Below are 15626 nucleotides of genomic sequence, written 5' to 3'. Positions count from 1 at the left end.
TAATCCACCTACGTGTTTCAGCTAGCTCTCAATCCTTAGTCATGGTGTGAATAAAAAAAACAATAGAATGCAGTTAAATACCTACATGCACCTGATTAATTAACTGTGTCATGTCCGGTTTGATGAAACCGTTCCTAATAGACTGGTAGCAGTGTGAACTGCAGACACATTGGCAGCAGCCCTGAATCATTTAGCAAATAAAGTAACACATACTGAGAGTCACACACCTTTGCATATCAAACAATGTAACACATACTGTGAGCTACAAACATTTACATAACAGTGTGAGAAACAACTTGACACCTTGTAACAATAGAGATTCAGTGTTCAAAACTACATGCATCATTGATTGTAGTTGTTACAGTGTCTGTAATGCTTGTAATGGTTATATAGGACAATCTCCAGCAGAGATACAGGTAGAAAATAAATGCAAAAAAGGGGAAAAGGACAAAGGGATGTTTTTTTTTTTTATCTTAGATGGAGAAAGAATGTATACGGTATTTATGTATGCATACACCAGTCAGTAGTGAATTAATACTGCAATGTATTAACTGATTAGTATATATAAGATAAATCATTTTTCGAATTCATACCTTTTGGATACCTGGTCTAGTGTTAAAATCCAATATGCTTCTCGTCTGAGGAGCATTTTCCCCCAATCACCCCCTCGGGCTGGACGAGGGAGGAAAGGTCTTGATTATGGCATTCTATGAAATGTTTAACTGCTCCAGAAGCATTGGTATCACCATTTTTAATATTTGTTATGTGTTGGCTGATTCTAGTTTTTAATTTTTGGACTGTGCACCCTACATATATGTCAGTACATAGAGTACATCTCTGTGGGTTGATGTTGAATTCCAATGTTTTGTTAATTGCATACTGACAGACATTACAACGTGATCCCCCACATTTGTAGAATCCTTTCACTGACAACCAAGTTTTGTCTTGGGGTTTGGTTTTGATTAAACTGGGGGATAAAATGTTGGCTAATGTTTGTCCTCTCTTAGCTACACATCTGCATACTATTGTTGTTTTTATTCACACCATGACTAAGGCATGAGAGCAAGCTGCAACGCGTAGGTAGATTACCTACATGTCACTTTTCCTGCACTTTTTTTAATGTAAGAAGAATAAAGTTTTGAAGTTATATGGGATGTGCCACGTATACTCTTTTTTACTTGGATTACTTTTGGACAAACAAGCCAGCAACACGTGGGCACTCCAAACAAGCCTCCACTATCCTCAAAGCAAGTTTCTGGATATAAGGGTATGTGAGACATGTTTTCCTATTTTTCTCTACATTTGTATATTTTATAATGATAAAATGACCAGCCAGAACTTTTTTGGGCTCTGTGACAATCGGATTTTAAAAATGTTGGGTTGTCATAAGATCCAGAATTAACAATAAAGCTTCATTACAGACACCTGTGTTAACTATTATAGCTGTTTATTGTAGCCTAGGACTAAAGTACAATAAATTACCAATATCCGGGGGTCCGTTTGTAACTAGTGGTCGAATGTAAGTCGAGTGTTCTTAAGTAGGGGACCCCCTGTATATATTATGCACCACAATATCAATGTATGGGACATGAAACGGATAAAAACAAAACGCGATAAAGTGCCACCTAGAACAAGTAAGGTGAAAAGTGAATGTGACGTGCAAAAAGTGAATTCATGGCAGTGAATTCAAGGTACTGGGGGGGATGATATAGATATTATTTGGGGCTATAATTGTTTTATACTGGGGGGGTGCTTTATATATATTATTTGAGGCTATAATTATTTTATACTGAGGGGGGGATGCTATAATATATATATATATATATATTATATATTATATATATATATATATTATTTGGGGCTATACCGTATTTATTTTATACTGGGGGGATGCTATATATATTATATGGGGCTATAATTATTTTATACTAGGGGGGGTGCTGTATATATTATATGGGGCTATAATTATTTTATACTGGGGGGGATGCTATATATATTATTTGGGGCTATAATTATTTTATACTGGGGGGATGCTATATATATATATATATATATTATTTGGGGCTATAATTATTTTATACTGGTGGGGGATGCTATATATATTATTTGGGGCTATAATTATTTTATACTGGGGGGGTGCTATATATATTATTTGGGGCTATAATTATTTTATACTGGGGGGATGCTATATATATTATTTGGGGCTATAATTATTTTATACTGTGGGGATGCTATATATATTATTTGGGGCTATAATTATTTTATACTGGGGGGGATGCTATATATATTATTTGGGGCTATAATTATTTTATACTGGGGGGATGCTATATATATTATTTGGGGCTATAATTATTTTATACTGGGGGGGATGCTATATATATTATTTGGGGCTATAATTATTCTATACTGGGGGGGGGATGCTATATATATTATTTGGGGCTATAATTATTTTATACTGGGGGATGCTATACCATACCTTTTTTTAGCATTTTGGGTTTTTCCCTAGATTTTATACAATTCAACACTCAGTTAAACCGTACCTTGGTTCTGGGACCCAGCAAGGTTTTCCAATTTATGCATTTTCATACTTTGCCTTACATCTGTGCAGAGGAAGGGGTTCTTTGCAGGTAGGGGGAGCTGGTGGTGTGCAGAGCAACCAGCACTATCATATGCTGGGTTGCTTTGCCTGTTATACTTGTGTGCTCTGCACACTTTTTAATGGTTTTTATTGTTGTTTGTTCTTGCTGTGCTCTTCTTGGATTATTAATAAAATTGTATAGTTTTGTTCATATAGCGTACATCTGTGTTTATTTACAATTTTGGTAGTTTTTGGTACAGCTTTTGGCCGTTATTGTATACTTCTTACTTTATATTACTCCAGTGGTGCCGATCCCATTCTCCAATTCTATATATATTATTTGGGTCTATAATTATTTTATACTGGGGGGGGGGGGAAATATTATATATATTAATAATCAGTGACATCCTATTAGCAAATAGGGGGTTAGGCTTCATTCTTTCAGTGAATTTTACTTATGTCTGTTTCCCAAGAAAGCTACATCTTTAGCTCTCCTTTAGACAATAACTAAGTAATGCATCATCAAGACAAAGATTTTACAAACAAAATTACTTACGGAAACCATGGTGGTTCAAAAATAGACTTAATGCTTCCTGCATATATAGACAAAATGGAGAGGATTACACAAGCCAGAAAAAGAGAGGCAAATTTGTTCACATATTTCACTCCGACAAACACAACAAATGCCATCAGGGTAAGGAAGATTGTTCCATATAGTCGTATGCTGTTTAGCTGGGAACTTGAATTTTCATGAGAGTTTGTAGATGGAAATACAGCAGCGGAGGGAACAATGTATACCTAAAAAATAAAAATGTATAATGTCATGTGCATTTAAAAAACAAACATTCAACTACAATACTGATAAACTTAGAATTAGGTGGTGGATTTAAAGCTGCTTCACACATTATAAATTGCTTGTGCGAAAAAAGGGAAAATTAAAACTCAAATAAATCCTAAACACGTTGTATATATATTAACACTAGTATGTTTCACACCTCTAATTAACATCTTTTTAGTATGCAAAAAAAAATAGTGTGCAACAATGCCTTATTGGGTAAAAAGCAAGTACTGGTATGGTGGTGAGGGTTAAGGAAAGGTGGTAGGGTCACATCCCATTTATTACGTCAGAAAATTTACTGAGAGTATGGAATCTGAGCCAATGTTTAAAAAAACAAAAACAAAAAAAAAAAAACTTGAAAAGCTATGCCAGGACGCACAAGAAAAGTGACATGATCATTTTATTTTCCGTACTGTTTAACAATTTCTGCAATTTAATATTTTATTTGTCCATGTCAGACATTGTTTTTGTGCTGTTATATCAAATGATTATAGGACAGTGTAAAGTCACTTTGACATAGACCCTGCTGGAAACAATTTCATTTGTATAGTTTTCACAAGAGGACTGAATTCAAGATTTGCAACTTTTCGTATAGGCACAAGTTTTGGCGCAAATTGACGTCAGTCCCTACTCTGGTCTATAAGTGACGTTGCAAACAGCCCACATGGCATAAGAACACTTCCAGCAGATTTATCAAGGGTTCAATCCAATTTAATATATATGCACTGCAGCAGAACTCCAAAGACAGACATATAAACACAACACACATAGAACTGTGGTAAGGAGCCGCTCCAATGACACTTTCACTTTATTTTTATTTATTGTAGAAATATAGATATAAGTAATAGGCTATTAGTCTTATAGCCTTATAATGACATTCAAACAATTATATCCACCAGTTTAGAATTGTGTGGAACACTTCCACAAAGCGAAACTGGTCCCTTCAACCCCATAAAAAATATTTCTCTTTAATTCTACATATATTGTCCAAATCTGAAAAGTCAAATAGCTAAAAGGGTTTAAAATATCCCTGAACTACTGGCATATCATATATACAGTAAGATGTCCTTGTATCCAACATGTAAGGATCATATACTGTACATTTGACATACCTCGTGGGTCCCCTCCATCCCAGGGTTTGAATTTCAGCAATCTAAACAAAAGCAAACACGTGCAGTAGAAATTATTGGCGCACTACAAAAAACGCAATGGACAGGCAATTGTAGCAGTGAGTATGATACAAAAAGCCTTGTTAACATCCACGTAGTATGCCATTCAGTACAAAAGAGCTATATTTAGAAGCTAGTTTCTAGATGCTTTTCCACGACCAGCCATTCTATTTATATTCACGCCCGTTTAAAATATTTTTAATGTTATTTTTAATATATTTTGTAGGTATATTATGCTATAAAAATATAAAATACTGCCTGTTGTGAGAAAGTGAGAGGTGTCATTTGGGAAAACCGCTATCTGTCCTACAGGCAGATGAAATGCATGTGGTAAAAGCCCTGGGTTTGTCTGCAGTTACCCAAGGGTTAATGCAGACATGTGATAAGCAGGAATAGTCTGTTTTGTCTGTGTTGGCCTAGCTAACACAGACACATTTGTAATGTCTGTACTGGGCCTGCTTATTATGGAGTAGGGGTAGGCTGGTAGTGGGACTCCTACTCCACCCGGGCTTCGGTCCTGGGTTTTTAAATTGCTCACAGGTGTGGGTCACAGGCCTCGTTAGGGCCTGATTTAATCTGCAGGCCAGAAGCAGTAGGAGAGGCCCTACCTGGAGAGCTGAAGGCGAGATTGCATTGTCACAGCAAAGGAAACTGAGGGCCTCCTGTCTTGCTGCTGGCCAAGAGCGGGTGCCAGGCAGCCTGGTACCTGGATAGCAAGGGTCCGTCAAATGTATAAGACAGCGCCTAGCCGGGCAGGAAATACTTTTGTAATGTTTTTGCATGTGCCTAAGCCAAGGCTGAATTTGTGTTCTGTTTTGCAAGTGTGAATAAAACACTTAAGTTGGACTTTAAACCTGCGTGTGTCCCTGCTTCCTGCACTGCTACCAGTCAACTACCAGAGCAATTCCCCACACTGTATAAAGGAACATTTAAAAACAACTGTATATGCTGGTACTAGCAATAACCGAATAAATGTGAAAGCCCAACATACAAATTACAAAAACAGGCTTGGATACACGAGGGACCTCTACTCTCAGTACTTAACTCATCTGCCATACTGGGGTATTTCTTAATGATTATCTACCTACATCCACATCACGCCTGCTATATTTAGACAAAGCACTAGAGAATTATTGTGCATTCATCCAACTGTATTCACAGTAGAAGGGTACACAGTTGTGTCCACTAATATCCTTGTACACAAATATTTAGCGTGTTAAGATGGGCAAATTTGTTGAAATTCGGTTCAACCCGATTCGCTGAATTTTTTTTAAAAATTCGATTCGACCTGAATTACGACGAATCATGTTAAAAAAACAGGTGTTTCCTGGCTGCAGAGAGCCTGTAGGGTGTTGTAGAACGTTGTGCCATGATTAAATATGCATAGGGAGCGTGGTTTGGTCTTCAAACAATGCTGTGTTTTATGATGACACGCACATGACAGCCGCCGCTCTTAGAATCGCTTCACTCTACAATTCCATGGGCACTTATAAAGGCCAACTTCACCAAAAAAGCGAAGCAGGAATGCAGCCTGACAAGGTAATGTCTGTGCCAGCTGGAAAGGTCGGAACTGAGGGCCAAGATCTCACTGTAACATCAGTGCACTCATTTTACACTGACATCAGATGATTCCATAGATAACGACAGAACCTGTTCTGTTACACGCGGATACATGAAGAAACCCCCCAAAAGAGCGCAGAGGGTGTCGGCATTCTTCATTGACGCCACTGATCATTTTACCCATCATTTCATCCGTCAGTCTACGCTTTCAAATCGGTCAATAATCCATCATCAGTATTGCTAAAGCCAAAACATACAGGAGTGGATCAAAAACAGAGATGACCAGTAAATGGGATATTTGCATGTCCTCTGTGTTCTGTATCCCCTCCTGCTTTTGCCTATCAATCCTCAGGCTTTTCATTCCTTCTGACAGATGAAATGAAGGGGAAAACTAAACAGTGGCAACGTCACAGAGTGGTGGAGGGTAAAAACAGCATTATGGAAATAACAGGGTTCTCCAGGGAGACAGCGGTCAGGTGGCAGCAGCATGAGTAGGCCAGCGAGTGGCACAATGATTCAGTGTGGAGGTGGCGTCAGCAGCAGGAGCCCACAGAGTGGCACAATGATTCAGTGTGGAGGTGGCGTCAGCAGCAGGAGCCCACAGAGTGGCACAATGATTCAGTGTGGAGGTGGCGTCAGCAGCAGGAGCCCACAGAGTGGCACAATGATTCAGTGTGGAGGTGGCGTCAGCAGCAGGAACCCACATAGTGGCACAATGATACAGTGTGGAGGTGGCATCAGCAGGGCTGGAATAAGGGTGGTGGGGGCTCCTGGGCGCAAACTGGTCGGGGCCCGCCCCACAATTTTTGTAAACGTTGCCAGTAATATATGGACCCCCGTAATTAATATATACAGCTTTCCACTGCACAGCACACACTGACGCCATGCTATCCATCCTACATATATACTGCATACACACACTGACACCATGCACACACTACACATATACTGCATGCACGCACTACACATATACTGCATGCACGCACTACACATATACTGCATGCACGCACTACACATATACTGCATGCACGCACTACACATATACTGCATGCACGCACTACACCCCGACACCATGCACGCACTACACATATACTGCATGCACGCACTACACCCCGACACCATGCACGCACTACACATATACTGCATGCACGCACTACACCCCGACACCATGCACGCACTACACATATACTGCATGCACGCACTACACCCCGACACCAGGCACGCACTACACATATACTGCACGCACTACACCCCGACACCATGCACGCACTACACATATACTGCATACACACCCCGACACCATGCACGCACTACACATATACTGCATACACACCCCGACACCATGCACGCACTACACATATACTGCATACACACCCCGACACCATGCACACACTACACATATACTGCATACACACCCCGACACCATGCACACACTACACATATACTGCATACACACCCCGACACCATGCACACACTACACATATACTGCATACACACCCCGACACCATGCACACACTACACATATACTGCATACACACCCCGACACCATGCACACACTACACATATACTGCATACACACCCCGACACCATGCACACACTACACATATACTGCATACACACCCCGACACCATGCACACACTACACATATACTGCATACACACCCCGACACCATGCACACACTACACATATACTGCATACACACCCCGACACCATGCACACACTACACATATACTGCATACACACCCCGACACCATGCACACACTACACATATACTGCATACACACCCCGACACCATGCACACACTACACATATACTGCATACACACCCCGACACCATGCACACACTACATATATACTGCATACACACCCCGACACCATGCACACACTACACATATACTGCATACACACCCCGACACCATGCACACACTACACATATACTGCATACACACCCCGACACCATGCACACACTACACATATACTGCATACACACCCCGACACCATGCACACACTACACATATACTGCATACACACCCCGACACCATGCACACACTACACATATACTGCATACACACCCCGACACCATGCACACACTACACATATACTGCATACACACCCCGACACCATGCACACACTACACATATACTGCATACACACCCCGACACCATGCACACACTACACATATACTGCATACACACCCCGACACCATGCACACACTACACATATACTGCATACACACCCCGACACCATGCACACACTACACATATACTGTATACACACACCGACACCATGCACACACTACATATATACTGTATACACACACCGACACCAGGCACACACTACATATATACTGTATACACCCTGACACCAGGCACACACTACATATATACTGTATACACCCTGACACCATGCACACACTACATATATACTGTACACACCCTGACACCATGCACACACTACATATATACTGTATACACACACTGACAACATGCACACACTACATATATACTGTATACACACACTGAGAACATGCACACACTACATATATATTGTATACACACACTGACACCATGCACACATACATACTGTATACACAGACACTGACACATGCACACACTACATATGTACTGTATACACACTGACACCATGCACACACTACATATGTACTGTATACACACTGACACCATGCACACACTACATATATACTGTACACACACTGACACCATGCACACACTACATATATAACTTATACACACACTGACACCATGCGCACACTACATATATACTATATACACACTGAAACCATGCACACTCTATATATGCACTGTATACATCCACATAAACACACAGTACAATATATACATAAACTCACCTATGTGCTGGAAGAGAAGTCTTCACCCCCAGCACCCAGGGCAGCCATGTGCATCCACTACAGGGGGGTAGTAGGGGATAAAAGCACATACCGGAGCTCACAGCTCTCCTTACCATGTGCTCTTCTAGCTCCGTGATGTGCCTCTCCCCCTCCTCTGACAGCTCCCGGACAGGGGGGTTAACTTTGACTGAAGAAGAGAGGGTCATTTCAGAGCCAGGCCTTCCAGTTCCACCCTGCAGTCTGCAGAATCCCAGCTCCTCTCATTTTCAGCTGCTGCCAGAAAGTAAGCAGTTACCTGGCAGCAGCTCCAAAAAGCGCTGCCCTGTGGAGCTCTCCTCCTGCAGCTAGGAAGTTCCATGATCATACTGTTGCGTGCGGGCTGCCTTCAGCACTGTTTCAAAAAGTCCAAAGTGGTTGGCTTGGGGAACTTGCGGTATGGTAGGTACGCACGCCTCTGACCAAAACATACAGTGGGTGATGCCAGCGGCCATGCGTCCGCCCTAATCACCCGCACTTGGTGGGGGTCCCTTTAAAGGCAAAGTGGTGGGGGCCCCGGGGCTCGCGCCCCAGGAGCCCCCCCTATGATCCGGCCCTGGGCATCAGCTGCAGCAGGAGCCCACAGAGTGGCACAATGATACAGTGTGGAGGTGGCGGCAACCTGGTAAACCACAGAGTGGCACAATGATACAGTGTGGAGGTGGTGTCAGCAGCAGGAGCCCATAGAGTGGCACAAAGATACAGTGTGGAGGTGGCGTCAGCAGCAGCAGGAGCCCATAGAATGGCACAATGATACAGTGTGAGGGTGATGGCAGCCTGGTAAGCCACAGAGTGGCACAATGATACAGTGTGGAGGTGGCGTCAGCAGCAGAAGCCCACAGAGTGGCACAATGATACAGTGTGGTGGTGGCGGATAATTCCAGTCCCTGGTAAAGATGGTAGGAGGCAGATGGAGCAACTGGCAGATGAGGCAGGTACTTAGAATCCAGACTCATTTCTAAACATTTGAGGGAGGCGTCATGGCTGATCTAATCTGATGCATAAGGCATAGGAGAGTTGAAATCTGGGCCGATCAAAGCCTGATTCATTTTGACAAAGATCAGTCTCTCCACATTATGGGTGGACAAGCGGGTCCTCCTTGGGGTAACGATGGCCCCCGCTGCACGGAACACCCGCTCTGATGTCACACTACTAGCCAGTAGTGTGACATCAGAGCGGGCAGGACGGCTTTTCTACTGCAAACTCCGCAAGTTGTGGCCACGCTTCAAGTTTGGCTGCCCAGTAGTCCAGTAGATCCTTTATCTGAGGTGGTAGAGTGCTGTCCAAGTAGGCCACCACCCCAGGAATGAAGTTGCTCATTAAGGACTCCAGACTGGGGGGCGTGACCGGATGCCAAGGCGTGCAGACGTGCAGTCCCTGAGCTCTGCAGCCCGCAGCCAAATAAGCTTTAAAATTGCTTATCCCGCTCACCCTATAATGGGCAATCGCAAGGGACCCTCAGGACGGACATCGAGGAGCCAGGAGAGACCTCCGTCGAGCAGCTACGCGGCGGATTTCTTTAAAAGAAAAGGTCCGGAGCGGCAATCAGATCGGAGCAAGATGGCGCCCGGAGCTGACAACAGCGAGAGATCCTCCCTCCCCCCTCCTCAGCCACAGCGTGCATCGCGTGCCACATACAGCGCGCTTCTGGACGATTAGCAGCCGGACCCCGGTACAGCTTACCCGGAGCGGAGGACAGCCAGTGAAGGAGCTGCACAAGCAGTATTGCCCCGGAGTATGGGAGAAGCAAAGATCCTCAGCAGGCCAGGTCAGTGTGCTGAACAGCAGGGGGGCTCCCTGGACGTCTCCCTATCCCCCACAACACCTGGCCCGACATTCCTCACCCTGGATAGGGGTACACCCTCCCCTTCAGAACATGTGGCCCAGGAGACTCTCCCTCCCTCACCTAATTTGCAACAGGAGACCAGAGCAGTGCTAACTGAGGGGAGAGGAGAACAGGAGGGTTCTTATGCAGGGGGACCTGCCTACTCTTCAGAAAACCCACTACAAGGCCCAACTTCTCCTCATATTCCTCTGTCAGGAGCGTCAGAGCTTGGTGCCCTTATATCCACCCCACCAGCTACTCCATGCTATTCATCCAATATTGCTTCACAGCAGTCCCCGCCGCTTCATGACCCTCTATGGCTATATATCCAGCGCCTCCCGACTAAGCAGGACTTTAGGGAGTTAATTGCAGAAGTCAAGGAAACCTGCAGGCAGGAGATTGCGGCAGTACGTAATGATGTAAAACAAGTAGCACAAAGGGTGGACGTTTTGGAGGATGATCACAATGAAGCCAGAGCAGTGGTATCGACCTTACAAACCTAGGTCGTCTCCCAAGCTTCAACCATCAGAGATCTTCACCGCCATATTGAGGATTTAGACAATAGAGGCCGCCGCCACAATATCAGGGTTGGGGGAATCCCAGAACAACAGGGGGAAGAAGATGTTCAGGGGTACCTACAGCGTCTCTTCAATCTGGTATAAGATAGACCGCCAGATACCCCAATTAAAATTGATAGGGTGCACAGGGCGCTTAGACCTAAATCCAACGGCCCTCCCCGGGATGTGATCTGCCATGTTACAGACTTTGGGATCAAAGAAGAAATCATGAAAAGCTCCTGGTTGCTTAAAACTGACTTTTTTAGGATCACGCATTCAGCTGTTTCAGGACCTGTCTTGGATAACACTTCAGCAGCGGCGAGCTCTAAAACCACTGCTGGACCTATTGAGAGAACAGGGGATACCCTACCGTTGGGGATTCCCCTTTAGCCTCACAGCTAGAAGAGATGGCCGATCTGCTACTTTACGTTTCCCTGAAGAGCTGCAGAATTTTTGTGACCAGCTTCAGCTAACAGCACGAGAACTGCCAGATTGGTTGAAGCTCCATACAGCGGTGGATCTCCCACCTACATGGCAACCAGTCCGTCCTTCAAAGAAAAGGCAAAGAACACCAGAACTGGATCGTAGAGCCTCTTCATCCAGACGATAAGTACCAGCTACAATACAATGCAGATTTTATGTCTTCTGAGAGGCCCTCAGAAAAAAAATGTAGCCAATGTTTGAATAGGTAGCCTAAATAAGCAGTTTCTGTTTAACAGCCTTTTTCATTTGCATCTCTAGCGCTAATTGGGTGGAGCGGGATTTTGTACCAAGGCTAAGGGGTGCACATCTAACCCTCTCGACAACATTGACAGTCGAAGTAGCCTTCTCCGGCACTTTTTGTGCTTGTGCATCGCTATGATATCTTGGTACACAATTCCCCCTACAGTGAATCCTCTAGGTCAGGCTCGCTCCTCTGAGATGGAGCAGATTCACTGTATTTCTTTATCATCTGTATTTAAGAGGATTCACGGCGAGAAAAATCGTCAGATGTTCTCGCTATCTCAAATTATTGTTTTTTTTATGTTTGATGTTCTATTTACATGTTTATTTCTGTTTTATTTGTCAATCCATGGGTTCAGGTATAAGACTGTCTCTGAATCTCCCACATGTCAGACAGGAACGATTAACGGTAGGGTGCAGTCCGGGGGGCCCTGTGGCCGTGATCCTGTCAGCTTATCATCCACCACACATAGCAGAAGGCCCAGCTCCAAAGATAATGGTTAGAATTTTATCGCTTAATGTCAAAGGCTTGAACTCCGACGTCAAAAGACGCCTTCTATTAAAGGAGCTACGTCAGTCCAAAGCGGACATAGCATTTATACAAGAGACGCATTTCACGGCCGCAGGGTCCTTTCAGTTTGCGAAACATTGGTACCCAACAGCCTTTCTCTCTAACGCCCCTACTAAAAAGGCAGGAGTAGCTATCTTGATCTCTAGTCATTGCCCCCTGAAGATAACAGAATCAATTGTAGACCCCTATGGGAGATACCCGATACTTAAAGGAACTTTCCTGGGAACCAACGTCACATTAAGTAATGTATATGCCCCTAATGTAGGCCAGCTGTCTTTCCTAACTAAAGTATTGAATAAATTATCTCCAGAAGGTAGAGGACTGACCTTGATAGGAGATTTCAACGCAGCGTTCTCAGACATAGTAGACCGGGTTTCCCTACCCACTCGACCCACCCCCCAAGCTGCACAATCACTATCATCCGGCTTTAGACGACTAATCCGGAAACATGCTTTATATGATTTATGGCGAGTTGTGTACCCTACAGCGAGAGAATATACATTCTATTCAGCCCCACACAGAACTCACTCCAGGATCGATTATTTTTTTGGCAATGTGCCAACACTCTGACTTTCCACATCAGTGGATATAGGGCCTATAACTTGGTCGGATCATGCCCCGATCACGTTAGAACTAGAGCTACAAGACTCCATACCCCGTGTACCCCACTGGCGCTTAAACGAAACTCTCTTAACATCTCTTACTTCTAGGGAATCCTTAACGGTCCTGACAAATTACTTTAAGGAAAATTCACCAACGGCCCCCTCGACACCAATACTATGGGAGGCACATAAGGCAGTATTTAGAGGTAAGGCGATCTCACTTGCCACGAAGCTGAAAAAAGACAGGACTATGCACTGTTCTCACTTTAAACGGAGTTTGCGACAAGCCGAAGCGAAACTAGTCTCTAACCCTTCACCCCAACTCCTGAAATGGGTACAAGTCATAGTAGGTACTATGAATACGGGAACAAGGCCCATACAATGATGGCTCGTCAACTAAAGCAAAAAGAAGCCATGCAAAGCCCCTACGCAATAAAAGATAAAAATGGTACTATACATTATCATCAAACGGAAGTAGCAAATCTTTTCTACTCTTATTATACGAATTTGTATTCTCTACCGTCTGACCTACCCCCTACTCCCTCAGAACGGGATGCAAAACTGGACCCCTATCTCTCTCAGTGCTCCCTTCCTCAACTACCCTCAGAGGCATTGTCCCACTTAAATCAAGATATTACACCGGAAGAGATAGAGGAAGTATTAAAATAACTTCCAGGAGGGAAAGCCCAGATAGCTTCTCGTACCTGTATTATAAGACATTCCTCCCCCTCCTCTTGCCGCATCTAAGCACACTGTTTAACGGGTTCCTCAAAGGGGAGCCAATCCCACAGACTATGTTAGTATCTTACATAACGGTCATCCCTAAACAGGGTAAAGACCCAATGGAATGCTCTAGTTATAGACCAATCAGCCTTCTTAACACTGACTTGAAAATATTTACTAAATTGTTGGCGAATAGGCTTGGGGATTGGCTCCCTCAACTGATTCATAAGGACCAGGTGGGGTTTGTTAGGTGCAGACAGGCTGGCGATAACACCCGTCGTACTATAGATTTCATAGATCTGATACATAGGAAAAAAAGGAAGCACTACTTCTAAGCCTGGATGCCGAAAAGGCGTTTGATCGCCTAAATTGGCATTTCATGTTTTGAGCTTTAACCCACTATGGCCTTAAGTGACCGTTCCTGAAAGCTCTAGCGGGTCTATATTCTTCCCCTACAGCACAAATTCGATTATCTCACGCACACTCAGATTACTTAACTATCAGAAATGGGACTCGTCAAAGATGCCCCCTTTCACCCTTACTTCATGTCTTAAGTATTGAGCCCCTAGCAGCCCAGATACGGAATAATACAGACATCAAGGGAGTTAAGGTGGGAGAAAAGCAATTCAAAATCTCCTTATTCACCGATGACGTATTGCTTACACTCTCTGACCCCCTAATCTCTCTACCTAACCTCCATGTGGCGATAAATACGTATTGTAGCTTGTTAGGATACAAGATCAATCAAACTAAATCAGAGGCCTTGCTCATAAGACTTGACCCAAACCTACTTAAGCGTCTAGAGGACAGGTTTCACTACAGATGGAACAATACTTCTTTAAGATACCTGGGGATTCAACTAACTGATAAGACTTCCACCCTATACAAAGCAAACTACCCCCCATTAATTCAAAGTGTGAGAAAGCAGCTACAAGGCTGGCGCAATATGCATTTATCGCTTTTAGGAAAGATAGCTGCAATTAAAATGTCGGTTCTCCCCAGGTTCCTCTACTTATTTGAGACACTCCCTGTTAAGGTCCCAGTGAAAGTCCTGCGACAAATACAATCAATGTTCCTCGACTTTCTGTGGAACTCAGGGAGACATAGGATTTCAAAATCAGTACTATCGGCACCTAAATCTAAAGGGGGCCTGGGGATGCCTGACATCGCTCTCTACTATTATGTCGCCCATCTGCGCCACATAGCCTCCTGGACCTGCCTATTGGCTTACAATAGGTGGACGGAGATCGAAAACTCTGGCTAGCCCCAATACACCCAAGCGTACTTATATGGGGGCCGCCGACGGAAGTACCCAACACATCATTACTAGCGCCGATGGCATTTACAAGGGACATATGGCGTAGTTGCCATATTAGGTTTAATCTAGCTACACATAGGTCCGCACTAACTCCCTTTCTATATACACCACACTTACCGGAAAGTTTAAATATTGACTTTGTGGAGTTCTGGAAACAAACCAAAGTGTTTCAAGTGAAAGATTTAGCCCACCCCACGACGAACTGCCTTCTCTCCTTGACGGACCTACTTACAGCCTCTGACCGATTCACTCCAGTGA

The 15626-nt window shown here is 43.8% G+C and overlaps 1 protein-coding gene across 8 annotated transcripts in view; it reads right to left on the bottom strand.

The window, feature by feature from the left end:
• SLC12A4 (solute carrier family 12 member 4) overlaps positions 1–15626 on the bottom strand; it is a 743054-nt gene that overhangs the window by 423792 nt on the left and 303636 nt on the right. For all 8 annotated transcript variants that reach the window (XM_072117770.1, XM_072117769.1, XM_072117767.1 and 5 more), the window contains one exon: positions 3135–3376. In XM_072117770.1, the coding sequence (XP_071973871.1) occupies positions 3135–3376 (242 nt within the window). The remainder of the gene's footprint in view (positions 1–3134; positions 3377–15626) is intronic.

Source organism: Engystomops pustulosus, chromosome 7 (assembly GCF_040894005.1).
Source record: "Engystomops pustulosus chromosome 7, aEngPut4.maternal, whole genome shotgun sequence".
NCBI lineage: Eukaryota > Metazoa > Chordata > Amphibia > Anura > Leptodactylidae > Engystomops > Engystomops pustulosus.
Note: the sequence above shows the minus strand (reverse complement) of the source record. Positions and strands in the feature narration are given on the sequence as shown.